The sequence below is a fragment of the Megascapheus bottae genome, chromosome 8, assembly GCF_031878675.1.
Source record: "Megascapheus bottae isolate mThoBot1 chromosome 8, mThoBot2.hap1, whole genome shotgun sequence".
In the NCBI taxonomy this organism is placed as follows: Eukaryota; Metazoa; Chordata; class Mammalia; order Rodentia; family Geomyidae; genus Megascapheus; species Megascapheus bottae.
In genome coordinates this window covers 6,225,788-6,243,277 of record NC_143516.1, presented here as the reverse complement: position 1 = coordinate 6,243,277, position 17,490 = coordinate 6,225,788, and the positions used below count along the sequence as shown (strand labels likewise).

General features: G+C 43.8%; 3 protein-coding genes across 9 annotated transcripts in view; 2 read left to right on the top strand and 1 right to left on the bottom strand.

The window, feature by feature from the left end:
- Positions 1 to 9,827, bottom strand: part of Serac1 (serine active site containing 1) — a 31,786-nt gene extending 21,959 nt beyond the window's left edge. For 2 of the 5 annotated variants that reach the window (XM_090337900.1, XM_090337899.1), the window contains exons 1-5: positions 5,055 to 5,239; positions 4,307 to 4,401; positions 3,503 to 3,539; positions 1,998 to 2,134; positions 714 to 803 (exon numbers count right to left, since the gene is read on the bottom strand). In XM_090337900.1, coding sequence (XP_090194026.1) covers positions 714 to 803; positions 1,998 to 2,134; positions 3,503 to 3,539; positions 4,307 to 4,401; positions 5,055 to 5,116 — 421 coding nt within the window. In that variant the 5' untranslated portion in view covers positions 5,117 to 5,239. Of the gene's footprint in view, positions 1 to 713; positions 804 to 1,997; positions 2,135 to 3,502; positions 3,540 to 4,306; positions 4,402 to 5,054; positions 5,240 to 9,240; positions 9,602 to 9,695 lie in introns of those variants that run through there. The other 3 variants (XM_090337897.1, XM_090337898.1, XM_090337901.1) reach the window with 3 other exon arrangements.
- LOC150059490 (cx9C motif-containing protein 4) lies at positions 5,358 to 6,911 on the top strand. Of its 3 annotated transcripts, none has more exons than XM_090337616.1 (2): positions 5,358 to 5,443; positions 6,323 to 6,911. In XM_090337616.1, the coding sequence occupies exon 2, from the start codon at positions 6,495 to 6,497 to the stop codon at positions 6,699 to 6,701; it is 207 nt and encodes a 68-aa protein (XP_090193742.1). In that variant the 5' UTR covers positions 5,358 to 5,443; positions 6,323 to 6,494; the 3' UTR covers positions 6,702 to 6,911. The 3 variants fall into 3 exon arrangements, with proteins under 3 accessions (XP_090193742.1, XP_090193740.1, XP_090193741.1); XM_090337614.1 differs by having other exon boundaries at positions 6,317 to 6,911; XM_090337615.1 differs by lacking the exon at positions 5,358 to 5,443 and adding an exon at positions 5,450 to 5,575 and having other exon boundaries at positions 6,317 to 6,911.
- A 91-nt stretch (positions 9,828 to 9,918) lies between the features above and the next one.
- Gtf2h5 (general transcription factor IIH subunit 5) lies at positions 9,919 to 15,332 on the top strand. Its single transcript, XM_090337613.1, has 3 exons — positions 9,919 to 10,011; positions 10,757 to 10,829; positions 14,636 to 15,332. The coding sequence occupies exons 2-3, from the start codon at positions 10,795 to 10,797 to the stop codon at positions 14,814 to 14,816; spliced, it is 216 nt and encodes a 71-aa protein (XP_090193739.1). The 5' UTR covers positions 9,919 to 10,011; positions 10,757 to 10,794; the 3' UTR covers positions 14,817 to 15,332.
- Positions 15,333 to 17,490: the final 2,158 nt, after the last annotated feature.

Sequence of the window (17,490 nt, the reverse complement as noted above, 5' to 3'; positions counted from 1 at the left end):
TGTTGGTCTCAGGGCTTGAACTCTGGGCCTGGGTGCTGTCCTTGAGCTCTTCAGCTCAAGGCTAGCACTCTATACTTGAGCCACAGTGCCACTTTCAGTTTCCTGGCCTCACGCCATCTTTTTAAAGAAATCTGAGATCCAGTCAGCTTTTTTTAGATTGTGTACTGTAGAACAGACACACTTAGTGGCAAAGTCTACATTTTTGATGCAAGAATCTCTTTATGAGAAAGACTCATGAATTTTCCAGTTAACCAGTAGAAAACTGGAAGTGGCACTGTGGCTCCAGGAGTAAGTCGGTAGCCTTGAGCTGAAGTGTGCAGGGACAATGCCCAGGCCCAGAGTTCAAGCCCCACTACCGACAGAAAAAAAAAAGAAAAAAGAATAAGGAAAGATGGGGCCGGGAGCTTGGCCTAGTGGTAGAGTGCTTGCCTAGCATGCACGAAGACCCGGGTTCAATTCCTGGGTACCACATACATAGAAAAAAGCTGGAAGTGGTGCTGAGGCTCAAGTGGTAGAGTGCTAAGCCTTGAGAAAGTCCAAGGACAGTGCTCAGGCCCTGAGCCCAAGCCCAGGACTGGCAAAAAAAAAAAAAAAAAAAAAAAAAGAATAAGGAAAGGAAAGAACAATACAATATTTTAGGGAGAAACAAATGACTCTAGAGAAAGATATAATAATATCTTTAATCCTTAGACAGTTACCTGTCTGATACTTACCAGCAAATGGATTCCGTAATATTTTGGCTGATGCTGCTAATACTTTTCTTACTGCTTTGTGAAGTTCTTTTCTTGCCTGCCAGACAATTCCTAGTATGATAACAAAGTTTAATAAAAACATAGATAATATTTTGTAAGATTTCTTGGCTTTTTTTTCTTGTCTCCACATATTTCTCTTCTCCCTCCTTCTACCTCTTTCTTTCTCTCTCTCCCTCTCTTCCTTTCTTGCCCTTTCTTTTTCTTGGTACTACAGTTTTGAACTCAGGGCCTCATACTTACTAGACAGGTACCCTATCCCTTAAGCCACACTCAGTCCTTTTTTCTTGAGTTGTTTTGAGATATGGTCTCTTTTATGTCTGGGCTGGCCTAGATGGCAATCTTTTTATTTAGGCTTCCCACACAGTTAAGATACCAAGTGTATGCCACCATGCCCAGCTTTTTTGCTAATTGATAGAGAACCTCATAATTTTTTTTTGTTTGTGAACCATAATTCTCCTAGTCTCAGCTTCCTCAGTAGGTGGGATTATAGGTATAAGCCATCATATCTGGCTTCCAAATATATACATTTAATGCTATTAAAAAGATGTAACAGTATGTGAATTAGTGCACCTTCTATGTGGCAAATATCATGTAACCCTTTTATTAATTACAATTTAAAAAAAAAGATGTAACAATAATCCACATGACTGGAATTACAAAGACAGGCTGAAATACAAGAAGAAAAAAATAAATATAGTGGATACTGTGGTGACATGGAGAGCTCAGATAGGAGCTGGTAGTCAAGTGTGGTGACTCAGTGACCCATAGACGATGAGAATACCCACCCCTGCTCTAAAACGTCTTGTTCACCAAGCAATCAGAGAGCCTATGTAGGACCTCAGTATTGAGAGGGGGGAATGTCCCCACTAGTAAAGACACTGATTGTGACAGATAAGTTGGTATTCATGTTTATGAATCCATCTCAAGTCTGGTTTCTATGAATTACCCTCCTAAAGCTAAATGACAAAATCGTGCTTTTGCCCAGCCATCAATGAGAAAGATCCCAGGTTCAGACTTGCTAGTCACCCCAGTTCCCTGCCTCTTAGGACAGCTGCAATTTGTGAAATACAGAAGTTCAAAATGTGATCATCAGTTAATGCTTTAGAACTTGTTTCTCACAGGGCTTGGGGTTTCTGAGTTAGTTATCACATTAATACTATAGTTTAAGTAGACTTTCAATTCAGTAACTAGCTTCTGGTTTGATTTTGTTTTCAAAAAGATGAATTTATTTTACAACAAACTTACCATGATTCTCTGGTTTGTTGAATGAATCTGTATGCACATATATATATGACTTCATTTTTTCTCTTTCTACCACTTCAGTATCTAGTGTCAATGACTTCTTCAGGGCCAGAACTTCATATGTAAAAACTAAAGAACCTCTTAAAGAAGAAACAAAATATTCGTCATAAACAGGGATGCAAATATCACCTAAGTGCTTTTCATAGTAACATTTTTTTTTTTTTTTTTTGCCAGTCCTGGGCTTGAGCTCAGAGCCCGAGCACTGTCCTTGGACTTGCTCAAGGCTAGACCTCCACCACTTGAGCCTCAGCACTACTTCTGGCTTTTTCTATATATGTGGTACCAAGGAATCGAACCCAGGTCTTCGTGCATGCTAGGCAAGCACTTTAACCACTAGGCCAAACTCCCAGCCCAGTAACTCCTTTCTTATCTTTAAAAATAATAGCAAACAGATGGCTGGGATGGGCAGGAAAGTCTGTGAACTTGTACCTCCAATTAACCACCAGAAAACTGAAGTGGTACTGTGGCTAAAAATGGTAGCGTGCTAGCCTTGAGTGAAATAGCTCAGGGACAGCACCTGGGCCGTGAATTCAAGCCCCACCACCAGCAGGATGGGGGAGGAGGGCGGACATGCTTACCCTTTTGCCCAGAATGAGTCAAAGGGAAAAATCATATAAGTATGTTTTGCTTTATATTACAATGTCATAAAGGAATGCATGGAGTTGGATAAAATGCAAAATGTATCTCCTTTATCATTTTAGCAGCTGAGTTGATTTTATATTGGTATAAACAAAGTGTTAGCAAATATAGTAGTATTACATATCTACTTCACATACTTATCCTCACTCAGTACAGAAAAAAATGAATGAAAACCAGTTACTAGAAAGAGGGTCACTGCACAAATACAGCAGATGTCAATATGTTGGTTTTCTCTGATAGCCTCAGTTTTCTTTCAAGACAGCTTTGTGGTCCTGTAAGGGACTCCCAGAAATAACCACGCCCTGCACAAGCTGTGACTTTGGGAACGGATGGAAAGCTGTTGTGTGTGACCCTTCACATCAACAGAATAGTCAGAGGATAAAATGCCCAGTGCACATTTGGGGCCAACAAAAGCGACCCTCAGAAAGCAGAATGCCTAGATCAAAGTAACCTGAACTAGGGCCGGGAGTTTGGCCTAATGGTAGAGTGCTTGCCTAGCATGCACGAAGACCCGGGTTCGATTCCTCGGTACCCCACATACATAGTAAAAAGCCGGAAGTGGTGCTGAGGCTCAAGTTGTAGAGTGCTAGCCTTGAGAAAGTCCAAGGACAGTGCTCAGGCCCTGAGCTCAAGCCCAGGACTGGCAAAAAAAAAAACAAAAAAAAACAAACAAACAAAAAACCTGAACTAGGAGAACTCGTCACTAAATTCACATCCTTTGGCAACTCCAAGCTACCCAGTAGTCATTTCCTTGAGATTATGAATAGTCTTATAATGAAGCCAGGTAATAGTTTGCAGAAGACACGCACCCTAAAATAAGGGATCCAGTCACTTTTATAACATTTCCTGCAAAAAAGAAAGAAAGAAAAAGTCAATATGATGACATTAACTTTCAAGAGTATCAGAAAATAGGCAACAGTATCTTTCATATATAATTGGGTAAAAGTTAAGGTTATTAATATTATCTATTGTTAACTACCTATACTCCTATTTTATAAAAATAGGAAATAGTGCTTACAATAGGCAGATTATTTCATTCTTCAACTCACCAAATACAACTTAAAGAACCACTGTATGTATGGTACCGACCAGTAACGGGTAATAGAACCAGAGATGAAAATACACTGCCCTCACAGAGTTTAGAGTTCATGGGAGAAATCAGATAACTAACCAAGTCATATATGGACTGGATGGAATGACAAGGACAGATCTAACCCAGCTGAGGGCTCCAGGGAAGTTTCTTGCCACAGTCTGGGGTAGATGAGGCAGATCATAAGTTCACTGGGCAGAGGCAAAGTATTCCTTGCTCTAGAACCAGACAGTGATGCCTGGCACCTTGACTTGTGTTGCAAGACCTTAATATAGAAGAACGTAGGGATATTTACATTTAGGAGTATGAATTTGACAAGAAAAATGGAGAAGGAAGAACTTGCAAGAAAAAGGATTATGTATGGCTCCAGGCTTAGAAATTTAAAGTAAACCACTAGTATAGAAAAATGAAATAAACTGGAGACTCATCATAGGTTATGAGTTTTTGTGTTCTGCCCTGGAAATGTAGCCACAATTCCACCACTGTCCCTATTAGAAAATTTTGTCACTTAAACTGTACTCACGGATATCTTTCCAGTACATCATGTGGCTTTTTGTCAGGGGAGTAGAGGTTCCTATTCTTCTACAACTCAGGACACAACAAGCAGCCAGGGACATCCTGTACAAGTAGACATTATAACAACGTTAATGTACATCTAACTGAAAGCATGTCTTTGACCTATAAGAACATTCCAGTAGACTGTCCACAGAGTTAGATGAAAAAAAGTTTTTTCAATTAAAACAAAATTTATCCCTTAAACTTAAAAGATTTATGAGAAATTACTGGGTACTTTAATTTTTGTCATTCAAATTGCATCCAATCATGAAAGGTAATTAATTGGAAGCTAGAAAAGTACAGGTTAATAATCAGAATATAATTTAAATTTTTAATAAAAATACTTTTAAATACACACAGGCATATATAATGCATATATATCCTTGACGGCGGAAGACTTTTTTCTGCCTAGGGCCATTATTGGAATATTTAAAAAAGGGGGGCCAGGAGTTTGGCCTAGTGGTTAAAGTGCTTGCCTAGCATGCACGAAGACCTAGGTTCGATTCCTTGGTACCACATATATAGAAAAAGCCGGAAGTGGTGCTGAGGCTCAAGTGGTAGAGTTCTAGCCTTGAGAAAGTCCAAGGACAGTGCTTAGGCCCTGACCTCAAGCCCAGGACTGGCAAAAAAAAAAAAAAAAAAAAAAACATAAAAAAGAGCTATACAAAATTAAAAATGCAAGTAGTTAGGCTATAGGCAGTTATTGAAACACTTACATCCCTGTCATATCAGGAACTAAATGATCTTGCAGGCCTTGCATGGCCTGTGGGATAGACATGCCCTACCATTGCCCTATAAATGTGAAGAAATTCTGAAAAACCCATTTACTACTCATAGAAGTATTTAGCTTTTCTCTGACTCCTTCAGGATAGCATAAGACATTAAGAAATTCTGAAATTTAATTGCTGGCATACTATTCCAAAGATCTATGGCCAATGAATTCATCAACTAAGCAAAGCTGCTCTAAATATGATGTAATCATTTCTATAACAACTCACTATTCTAGAATCCTATCTCATTGTATGTGGAGACTGAGGCTTTTACTACAAGGGAAAAGAAGGGAGGAAGGAAAGAAGGAAGGAAGGAAGATGCTTGAAGGACTCATGTGAGAAATAGTCCCTTGGTTTAACACACTAAAAGTTTCTGGGTTTGGGAAAGCTACTTGCATGAGCTTTTACATTGTTTATGTATGATTCCATCCATCAATTGGTGACTAAGCAAACCATTAGCACAACAGGTAAACTTGTGAAGGTTACTGTTTTAAAGGTCATTCTTTTTTATTTTGTCACTTGTTTAATGTGTTGCTACTCTTTCTCTGTGAGACTTAAATTCTCTGTGCACGTTATTCTTGATTTAAAATCTGGATGTGTTTCTTAAGAATTTGGTCTCTGGGGCCAGCAGTGTGGCCTAGTGGTAGAGTGCTTGCCTAACAGGCACAATGCCTGGGTTCAATCCCTTGGTACCACATATACAGAAAAAAAAAAGCTGGAAGTGGTGCTGTGTCTCAAGTGGTAGTGTGCTAGCTTTGAGAAAATCCAAAGACAGTGTCCAGGCCCTGAGTTTAAGCCCTATGACTGGCAAAAAAAAAAAAAAAAGTCTCTGAGCTAGGCCCTGGTGGCTCATACCTGTAATCCTAGCTACTCAGGGGGCTGAGATCTGAGGACTGTAGTTCAAAGCCAGATCAGGCAGGAAACTCCCTAAGATTCTTATCTACAAAACCCCCAAAAAGCTAGAAGTAGAGCTGTGGTTCAACACACACACACACACACACACAGAAGGGAGGGAGGGAGGGAGGGAGAGAGGGAAGGAGGACTTTGGGCCACATGGCATGTGAGCTCAGCAATTCAGCACTTCTGCTCACCCACCAAGGAAGGTTGTGGGTGGCCCATTGCTTTGGGGACAGACTTACTCAGGGGGCACGCTGAGAAGTCAGTCCAAAAACAGCTCATGTTTTATCTTATTTTGTTTTATTTCTAAGCGACAGCCCCTGAATCTCGAGTCTCCAGCAACTTTGGCTCAGGTGCTCCTTGGCCAGTTCTGGGCCTGCACTGTGATCTCGGCTTTAGTGGCCCAAGGTGGAAGGCCCAGAACTTGTAGCCTAACTTTTCTTGAAGTGGAATCATTAGTCCAAGAAACATTCATTTTCGTTTCTCAATATGCCGCAAAAGGATCCATGCCAGAAACAAGCCTGTGAAATCCAGAAGTGTTTACAAGCCAACAACTACATGGAAACAAAGTGTCAGGATGCCATCCAACAACTGCGCAAGTGCTGTGCCCAGTATCCCAAGGGAACGTCCCTTGTCTGCTCAGGATTTGAGAAAGAGGAAGAGGAAAAACAGGCACTGAAGTCTGAATCAAAGTAAAGTTCTGTTGAGCAGTTACATGCTGCCAGGTTCCCACCAAGCATGTTCTGTTTCTGTTTCTGCCAGGTAGCAGCAGAGAGTAAATGAGGATGTCAACTGTAAGAGTTAAAGGTACATTCACCTATGCAGGACAGAAAGTTACATAAACTAAAACCCAATATGTAGAATGGAATAAACTAAGCTGCTAAAATAAACCTGTCTTAAAGGAGAAAAAAAAAATAGCATTGTATGTTACACCTCACAGGTTCAGGATGGAAAACCGAAGTAAGAAATTAAGTTCATAGCTGGGAGCAGTTGCCCACGCCTGTAATCCTAGCTACTCAGGAGGCAGAGATCTGAGGATCATGGTGCAGGAGTGGGGCTAAGGCTCAAGGGGTAGGGCCGTAGACTAGAGCAGAAGAGCTCAGGGACAGCACCCAGGCCCAGGGGTAGGGTAGTAGCCTTGAGCTAAAGGGCTCAGGGACAACACCTCAGTTGGGTGGTAGCCTTGAGCTGAAGAGCTCAGGGCCAGCGCCCAGGCCAAGTTCAAGCCTCAAGACAAAGACACAAAGACAGACAGACAGACACACACACACACATAGACTAATATTTATCCTTTTATTTTCTTCATTTTTGTCAGTCCTGGGGATTGAACTCAGGCCTGGACACTGTCCTTGGGCTTTCTTGTATTCTTTTTTTTTTTTGGTCAGTTGTGAGGCTTGAACTCTGGGCCTGGGCTCCGTCCCTGAGCTCTTCAGCTCAACGCTAGCACTCTACCTCTGAGCCACAGTGCCATTTCTGGTTTTTTGGTGGTTAATTGGGTTCAATTCCTCCGTACCACACACACAGAAAAAGTGGAAGTGGTACTGGGATCAAATAGCAGATTGCTAGCCTCAAAAAGGCTCAAGGACAGTACCCAGGCCAAGTTCAAGCCCCAGGACTGGCAAAAACAAAAACAAACAAAAACCAATTCCAACAGATTTCATTGTTCTTTCTTCCTACATGCAGATAAACTACTTGGACTACATCCATTCTCACTAGCCCTCTCCCATCAAGCTGGTTGTCCCCCAGCCTGTTTCACTTTTGTGTCATTCATTTTTGGGCTTTTAATTGCACCATGGGGCTTCGCTATACTATTTCAGACAAGCATACATTGTTTTCTCAGAACACCCACCTCTCTGCTTTTTTTTCTTTCCCCACTTCCCAATGCTCTCAACAGCTATCAATGTGTTCCTATGCCATCCACACACAGATGCCCTTAAAATTATTCACTATCCATTTTTCTTTGCTTCCCTTCATTCCCCTAATCCTAGGCAAGCACTCTACCACTAGGCCAAACTCCCAGCCCCGATCAGTCCTCTAATCCTACCGTTAGAATCATGTTGTATGTGTGTGCGTGCGTATATTTCTGAATGTGTATCTAACTCTATATGTCTACGTGTCTTTCAGGTCTAACTTCCACGTATAAGCAAAACTATAGGGCATTTGGTCTTTTGAACTTGGCTTTATCTCCCCCTTCATGTTCAGTTGTGAGAGTCCCCAAAGCCAAGCTGGAGTTCTGAAAGGATTGGAAGGATCGAATGTCTCTTCCCTTGAACTCTTGGAATACTGAGTCTCCTAAAATAATCAGCCCCTGCTTAAAGGACCTAACCTAGGTATAGCATAATTCCACACCCAACTTTCTGGCAAGTTGGGGACAAACATAAATCTATGCTAATTATACCTGCTTTATCACTTGAGTATATCACTGTGACCTCACTTTTTCTGCTCATACACCCCAGTACCCTTCTTAATACCCTGTAAAATGGACCCTGAAGCTGGAGGAAGACTTCAGGTCCCTGGTGCCCCAAACCTCAATTCCATGGTTTAGCGTCCATTGTCTTTTCCTCAGTTGCCGCAGTTTGCAACAGCCAGTTCCATTTATGCTTGTGCAAATGACAAGTGCAGTTTTCTTTATGGTAGTGAAATATTCCTTGGTATATGTGTATCTTCCTTTTCCATTGTGGGCGCCTTCACTAATTCCACAGCTTAGCTATTGTGAACAGTGAGACTCTTACACTAATTAACTAGCAAAAAGCCTGAGGTGAAGCTATGGCTCAAGTGATAAAGTGCCAGCCTTGAGTGAAAAAGCTAAGGGGCAGCTACCAGGCATTGAGTTCCAGTCCCAGAATTAGCACAAACTCAAATTTGTCACTTTGTTCACCACTACTATACCCCACTGGTCTAGTTTGGAACATATCAAGTACACATAAGTGTTTGTTGAGCCAAGTGGATGCTTTAAGTCTGGATGGTTGGGAGAGGCACAGAAGAAAAACAGGTTTTGAAGTGAGAATGAACTCAACTTGAAGGCGGAGTTCAGGTCACCCAACAGGTCATTAACGTGCAGGCATCAGTCTAACACCTGGAGGCCGGGAGCAGCCGCAGGTCGAGGTGAGGAACCGCAGTGATGGGGGAAGGAGAGGAAGATGTGTGGGATGGAGCAAAGGAAGTGAGAGTAAGAGCTAAGTTCATCCGAGATCACACCCATACACACCCATGAAGCAACCCCCCATGAGCTCGCCTGGGGAGGACGGCTTCGTCCAAGGAGCAGAAAGCAACCACCTCTCGACCCGTAGGAGCCGCTCGGACTGCAGATCCGCACCTTCCGGAGTCTTTCCTGGCTCTAGAGACATAGCCGCAGGCAAGCGGAGCCGTCTCCCGCTCAGGGCGGGACTCCCGCGGCCGCCACTCCTCCGTGACCACCCGGTGCGGGACGATGCTGCGCGCCGGGCCTCGTCGGCAAGCGGGAGAGTCCCGCGGACCAGAAGGAGGCCCACACGCTGGGGACGGCTGGGGTCACGCTGGGGACGGCTCGGGGTCACGCTCGGGACGGCTCGGGGTCACGCCCGGGGCGCGCGACCTCACGGGGGCGTTCCTGCCGTGTCGGGTCACCCCCTGCTCTGCTTCCCCCCGCGCCCCCCGCCCCCGGCCTCGATGACACCCGTGCCCGCCCGCGAGCTGCTCTCCGCTTCCTACCTGCCGGTGCGCAGACCCGGCCGGCTACCAACTGCTGCCTTCTCCAGACCGCGCGGCGGCGCAGCCCCCCACCCGCAGCCGCCACAGGCGGGTCCGCGCGCCTTTCCACCCGGGATCCGCCGCACGTGACTCCGCCCCCGCCCTGCCAGCCCCGCCCCCAGGGCAGCAAGTCCCGCCCCCGCAGGCGCGCTCCACCCCCGAGAGCGTCCTGGGCGTGATGACGTCGGCGCAGGCGCACTCCGTCGGTGACGCGGAGCGCTGCGGGACCGGCCGGGAGGCGAGCGTGTGGGTCGTCTGAGCGACTGGGACGAGTGAGGTGTGTGGATGAGGGCGGGGTCCGGAATCAATTGCGGAGGAGGAAGAGGCCCCAGATGTTGAGTGGGGTGCTGGGGTGAGGGAGGGGACCCGACCGCGTCCGGAGCCCTCCCGGGGGCGGCGGTGGTGTGGCCGGGAGACTGATCCGCCCTCCCTGGCCGATCCCCCTCCCCTGGGTCGGAGTTGAAGGGCGGTTAAGTGGGAGGCACAGTGCGAGGCCCCTCGGGCGCCCACGGCCTTAATGCAGCGAAGGAGCACGCGAGCTGCAAACCTCCCTTGCCCTTTTCTTTGGCCGCAGGGATTGCGGCCTACATCCACCCGCTCCCTTCATTGGCAGATTGCGATGGTCAGGTCCCTGCGAGGGTTGAGACCCCTTTTCCGAACTACCGGTGTATAATAGAGACTTGTCCAGGTCCTACCCTTCATCACCCTCCGGATGGGAAGAGAAATCATGTAAATAATGGACCTGTTTTGTGCCCGCCTCCTTCCTGTACCGGGTACACAACGGATGTGGCCGTAGGGCACTTGGCCTGCTTTGAGCTTAACTGGTTGTGGGTAGAATTGAGTGCAAGGGGAGATGGATGTATTCTTCATAGTATTTTGTTCAAAGAGTTGAATGTTTTGCGTAGACTGAACTTGAACGTTGTCGCTTATTTGGTCTCCTTTTAAAGTTAAATCTCCGAAGTAAATGGAAGTTGGTGCATATGGATTTGTGTGATTTTTATCCTTTTTGATATTGTTATCAGCATTCTTGAGGCCGTCCGCACCTTCTGACTGGGAAAAGATGGTCAACGTCCTGAAAGGAGTGCTTATAGAATGGTTAGTATGTTGGTACTTCCTTGGATTTATTTGTGTATGTTTTCTGCCACCCTCTCCGATAAATATATATATATATGAATGAAATCAATTCTTTTTACATTTTGGAGATTGTTATGGTTTGGCACTCAATGGGAGCCATTTTAATGGAGTGAGAATAGATGCAGTACAGTAGGTCTAGTTCTCCCCTTATCCTTGGTGGTCAGGTTCCAAGACCCTCCCTCCAGAGTCTTGCCTACCGCAGTTTATAATACCTTCTCCATCTTAACTAAAAAGCATTTGTCATGCACTGTGGTCATATATTCACATTAGAGGGTGTCACAGCTAAACTAGTATATCTTTTTTCCTTTTTCATAATTTCACTATAGGAAATTCATGATGAGCATGCAGTTTTTTCCCTCCTCTTGTTTTGTCAGTACTGAGCATTGGACCTAGGGCCCTGAATATACTAGGCAAGCACTCTACAGCTAAGCTGAATTCCCCAGCTCAAGAATCTTCACTTTTTCTTCCTGAAGAAGGTGGGAAGACAGAAGAATTACTGTTAATTCCTAGTTCCTTTCTTTTTTTTTTTTTTTAAATAAGAGGTAAAGCAAAGGCAGTTCATTATCAAGCCAATTTGAACCAACATACTAAGGAAATTAGGCTGTTGTCTCTGACACTGATTTCTCTGCAGACTCAATAAACAGCTTAAGTGATTTGGTAGTTTAGATTGAGTGACTCCATTTATCATCTTCACCTGGTCTGTATAGGAAAAGAACAATAAGCTAGTCAGGCTCCCTGGCTCATGCCTGTAATCCTAGATACTCCGGAGGCTGAGATCTGAGGATTGTGGTTCAAAGCCAGCCAGGGCACAAAAGAACAGGACACTCTTATCTCCAATAATCACTAGAAAACAAGAAATGGGGTGTGGCTCAAGGGGTAGGGCTGTAGCCTAGATCTGAAAATCTCAGGACAACACCCAGGCCCAGGGGTAGGACAGTAGCCTTGAGCTGAAAAACTCTGGGACAAAACCCAGGCCCAGAGTTAAATAAAAAGCTTCTTGACTAGGGCGGCGGGGAGACAGAGAGAGAGAGGGAGAGAGTGGGAGAAAGAGAGAGAGGGGGGGGGAGGGAGGGAGGAAGAGAGGAGAGAGAGAGAGAGAGAGAGAGAGAGAGAGAGAGAGAGAGAGAGAGAGAGAGAGAGAGAACGCACGCGTGCGCACGCAATGAGCTAGACTATTATGGTGGCCATTTAAGCCTGGCAAGCCAAGGCACCTGGATGTAAGATTCTTTCCTGTCAAGATTTATCAAATACCAAAATGTAAGGCTAAGGGTCTGGCTGGGTCCAGGTCTGTGGTAGAGCTAGTTCTTACTTGGTATGATTTCTGAGTTCAATCTTTTTTTTTTTTTTGGTCTGTTGTGGGATTTGAACTCTGGGCTTGGGCACTGTCCCTGAGCTCTTCAGCTCAAGGATAGTGTTCTACTCCTTGAGCTACAGTGCTACTTTCATTTTTCTTGTGGTTAATAGAAGATAAGAGTCTCACAGACTTAACAGTCGTGGGCCATTGGTGCCCTGCATGAGTTCAATCTTAAAGACCTGAAGAAAAGAAAAAAACTAACTCAAAACAAGTAAACACTCAGACAAGCCAGGCTCTGCTGGCTCACACCTGTAATCTTAGCTACTCAGGAAACCTGAGATCTGAGGTTTGCAGTTCAAAGCCAGCCTGGACATGAAAATGCATAGAAGTCTACAAGACTTCCCCCCCCCCTTTTTATTGTAATTAATAGAAGGGTTACATTATATTCACCAGATAGAAGGTGCATTACTTCACATATTTTGATACCCCTTCTCATGTTTTTGTCCCCATTTCCCTCCCTCCTCCTCCCCTCATCTTGTTTTCCCCCCTTTCCTTTCCTATTTCAAATAAACATATGTACAATATACTGTAAGGTCTGCTGAAAGGAAACTCCACAAGTTCAAGAGAAGAGGGTTTATTGTGTGAGGAAAGAGCTGTCTCCTGCCTCCCAAGATAGATCGGGTGAGCAAGAGAGCATAGGGCAGGAAGTGAGAGATTATCTAGGGGAAGGGGTGTGGCCACAGTGGAAGTGGATGTGATCTCAGAGGATGGGGAGATGCCTCAGACTGGGGGACCTTCCACTGCCCCCAGGCTTGCAGGTGATGGGCAGGGATTTCCAGGGTGCAGGAGGAGAGAGCCAGGGAAGAAGTCATTTCTTCCAAGTGTACCTAATATCAAAGTAAAATACTGTAACAATATGAGAATAACCAAGGGACAACAAAGAAGGTGAGAAACAACATAGTGCTTTAAAAACAACAATCACATATTATATAGCCCTTGTTTCCATATCCTAGAGGTTCTTACATTTAGGCTTATCCTATATGGCTTTTTATATCTAGGTTTTTAGCTATTGTAATCCTCTGCTAGGAAAAGTCCAAGGTTTGTACTAATTATTACAAATGAGGGAAACCATTGAGCCTATGTTCCTTTGAGTCTGGCTTCACTTTTTTTTTTTTTGCCAGTCCTGGGCTTGAGCTCAGGGCCTGAGCACTGTCCTTGGACTTTTTAAAGGTTAGAGGTCTACCAATTGAGCCTCAGCACCACTTCTGGCTTTTTTTTTTAATGTATATGTTACCAAGGAATTGAACTTGGGTCTTTGTGCATGCTAGGCAAGCACTCTACCATTATGCCAAACTCCCAGCCCCCACGACTCTCTTATCTTCAATTAAACGGACTGGGAGTTTGGCCTAGTGGTAGAGTGCTTGCCTAGCATGCACGAAGACCCAGGTTCAATTCCTCGGTACTACAACATAGCAAAAAGCTGGAAGTGGTGCTGAGGTTCAAGTAGTAGACTGCTAGCCTTGAGAAAGTTCAAGGACAGTGGTCAGGCCCTGAGCTCAAGCCCAGGACGGGCAAAAAAAAATCTCCAATTAATCACCAGGAAACCAGAAGTGGCACTGTGACTCAAGGAGTAGAGTGCTAACCTTGAGCTGAGAAGCTCAGGGACAATGCCCAGGCCCAGAGTTCAAGTCCCATGACCAACCATAAAAACTCAAAAATTTTTTTATATATCAAAACAAGATTAGTGAAAGTATCTTCTCTTTTGGGATCCACCATCAACTGCGGGCTCACACCCAGAATTTTTCTGAATCTAGCCAACCACAGCAATTACTGAAATAAGTAACATATGCCCAACATATGTCCCTGTCCAATTCCAGGTGCTAGAGCAGTCCTCTGGTATACAGGGAGCACAGTCATGGGCAGGTGTTTTAGCAGGGCAGATTTGTTACTAGTTCACAACATAATCACAATCTGGAGTGGTAGGTATTATTAAATCTACCCTATTTTATGAATTTGGCTCTTAAACTTAGTCGTGAGAAGCAAAAGCTACACTATTGTCTACCAGTCTAAGTCTTGTCAATCTTTGCTTCTTAGTAGGGCCATGCTCATAGAAGTTTCTCATGCCTCCAAACACTGCCTGGGAATGTGTTTGCTAAGTATAATTGTTAACAGACTTGAACTAGATTTTGTGGTCACAGCCTAAGTCTAGGTTTTTAGTTGGTTTTCTTAAGTTAATTTGTCATTGGCAAGATATTGAACAGTTGCTGGGTTTTTTTTATTGGTCATGCATTAAAAATTAATATTTTGATCAATTACACATGTAATTCAAGACCTTATCAACTTTGACTATTTCAGTTTTTCATTTCAAATTTTTCTTTACAAATCCTATCATTGCTGTCTCAAACTTCTGCATGCTCAAGTCTCAGTGGTGTGGTTTTGAAACCAGATGTTTGGCTGTGTGCTTGTCCCACAGTGATCCTGCCATGAAGCAGTTTCTCCTGTACTTGGATGAATCTAATGCCCTGGGGAAGAAGTTCATCATTCAAGACATCGATGACACTCATGTCTTCGTGATAGCAGAGTTGGTTAATGTGCTCCAGGAGCGAGTAGGGGAATTAATGGACCAAAATGCTTTTTCTCTTACCCAGAAGTAAAAATATTAAACGTTGACTACTTAGGAATTACAAGCAGCGCATGTAAAAGATCATTCCCATTTCCAGCTATGTAATCAGTTAAACCTAGAAGATTGTTTAGGAGCGTGTTGTGGGAAAGACTGTGGGATCATTTATTCAAAAAAGCCCCTGAACTGATTGTGTTGTACTTTAGAATTTAAAAACAATAACAACAAAGAACTTCTCTTAACTGTAGCCTGTTCTTTTAGTAAAATAAAATTGTTTCTCTTACTTTTTCAATAGTAAATTTAATGCATTAATAACACAATGGAACGTACCATAAGATTTTTAGTATAACTTGGATAATATGTTACTTGTTCCTGTTCATAATTGTGAATTTTGTACTATAAATGCTGTTGATTTTGTTTTCAGTTATAAATTTCATAGATTCACTGTTTAAATTAAAATGCCAGGGCAGAAACTTTGGTAATGTTTATGTCCCCCAAACATGTGCTTGCTAGTTTGTCTCTATTGATAAAGATGTATTGTTAATATAAACTATAGTTTGCCTTTCCCTAAAAAAAAAAAATTACTTCATAAGTGCTAGAAGTTAGAAACAAGCAAACAGGACCGGGAGTTTGGCCTAGTGGTTAAAGTGCTTGCCTAGCATGCATGAAGACCTGGGTTCGATTCCCCAGTACCACATACATAGAAAAAAGCCGGAAGTGGTGCTGAGGATCAAGTGGTAGAGCTCTAGCCTTGAGAAAAGTCCAAGGACAGTGCTCAGGCCCTGAGCTCAAGCCCAGGACTGGCAAAAAAAAAAAAAAAAAAAGGAAACAAGCAAACAATCCACGCTAGTACTGGTGGCTCATGCCTATAATTCTAGCTATTTAGAAATATGAGATGTGAGGATTCAGATCCAAATCCAATCCAGGCAGAAAAGTCTCTGTCCAATTAAGCAGTAAAATGCTACGAATGGAGGTGATTCTCAAGTGGTAGAATATCAGCCATGAGCAAAACAAAGAAGATAAACCAGAATGAAAGAGGCCCTGAGTTCAAACCGGAGTTCAAAAAGGATACAAAGAAGATTCTTGGGTAGCTGCATACCGGCGGCTCACCCCTGTAATCTTAGCTACTCGGGAGGCTGAGATCAAGAGTATTTAACTTCCCGGAATGTGGCCTAGTGGTAAGAGTGCTTGCCTAGCATACAGTAAGTCCTGGGTTTGATTCCTTGGTACTATATACACAGAAAAAGCTAAAAGTGGTGTTGTGGTTCAAGTGGTAGAGCGCTATCCTTGAGAATGCCCAAGGACAGTGGTCAGGTCCAGGATTGGCAAAAAAAAAAAAAAAAGGTATTTAACTTCCAAGCTCGCCTGGGGAGAAAAATTCAAGAGATTCTACCTTCAAAATAGCCAGCAATTGGGCTGGGAGTTTGGCCTAGTGGTAGAGTGCTTGCCTAGCAATTCCTCAGTATCACATACATAGAAAAAGCCGGAAGTGGTGCTGAGGCTCAAGTGGTAGAGCTCTAGCCTTGAGAAAGCCCAAGGACAGTGCTCAGGCCCTGAGCCCAAGCCCAAGACTGGCAAAAAAAAAAAAAATAGCCAGCAATGCTAGGAGTGTAGCCTAGTGGTAGAGTGCTTGCCAAGCATGCATGAAGGCCTGGGTTCAATTCTTTTTTTTTTTTTTTTTTTTTGTTATGGGGCTTGAACTTGCCTGGGTACAGTCCCTGAGTTCTTCAGCTCAAGGTTACCGCCCTACCCTGAGCCAAGCCCCACTTCCCATTTTCTAGAAATTAACTGGAGATGAGTCTTGGGTCCTTTTGTGCCCGGGCTGGATTTGAACCTTGATCCTCAGATCTGGGTTTGATTCCACAGTACCACATACACAGAAAAAGCCAGAAGTGGCACTGTGGCAGAGCACTATCTTTGAGCATAAACTGTATGAAAATAGTGTCCGGGCCATGAGTTCAAACCCCAGGACTGGAAGAAGAAAAAAACAACAAAAAATAGCCAGCAAAAAATAGAGTTGGAGGCATGGCGTGCAAGTTAGCAAGTAAGCTAGGGGGGCATGAGACTCAGAATTCGAAGCCCACAAAAAAAAAGTTTGTTGGATAAACATGATTTTAAATCACTATAGGTAAAGCAGATGTGAATTTCATTTGGTTACTTTGAATCTAGAAAAGCATAGTGATAATGGGAGTAAATTTCAACATCTCCACCCTGCCCACACACTACATTATCTCCCTGAAGTTTAGAAGCAGGGGAGGTAGGCAGGAAATGTCTAGATAAAGAGCCCTGGGCAGATTTTTCACTAGGACCCACTGCTGTCCTCTAAAACTGTCTCTTGATGGGGCCGGGGGTTTGGCCTAGTGGTTAAAGTGCTTGCCTAGCATGCACGAAGACCCGGGTTCGATTCCTCGGTACCACATATAGAAAAAAGCCAGAAGTGGTGCTGAGGCTCAAGTGGTAGAGCTCTAACCTTGAGAAAGTCCAAGGACAGTGCTCAGGCCCTGAGCTGAAGCCCAGGACTGGCAAAAAAATAAATAAATAAATAAAATAAAAATAAAACTGTCTCTTGAGTATCAGGAAAATGAACTGGATGATTTAGCATTTCTGAGAACTTTCTTGTCTTTGCCTTCACTCATCAATGATAACTAGTACTATATAAAATTCTTGGATGGCCATCCTTTCCATGTGGACTGGGTTGTGTACGTGTG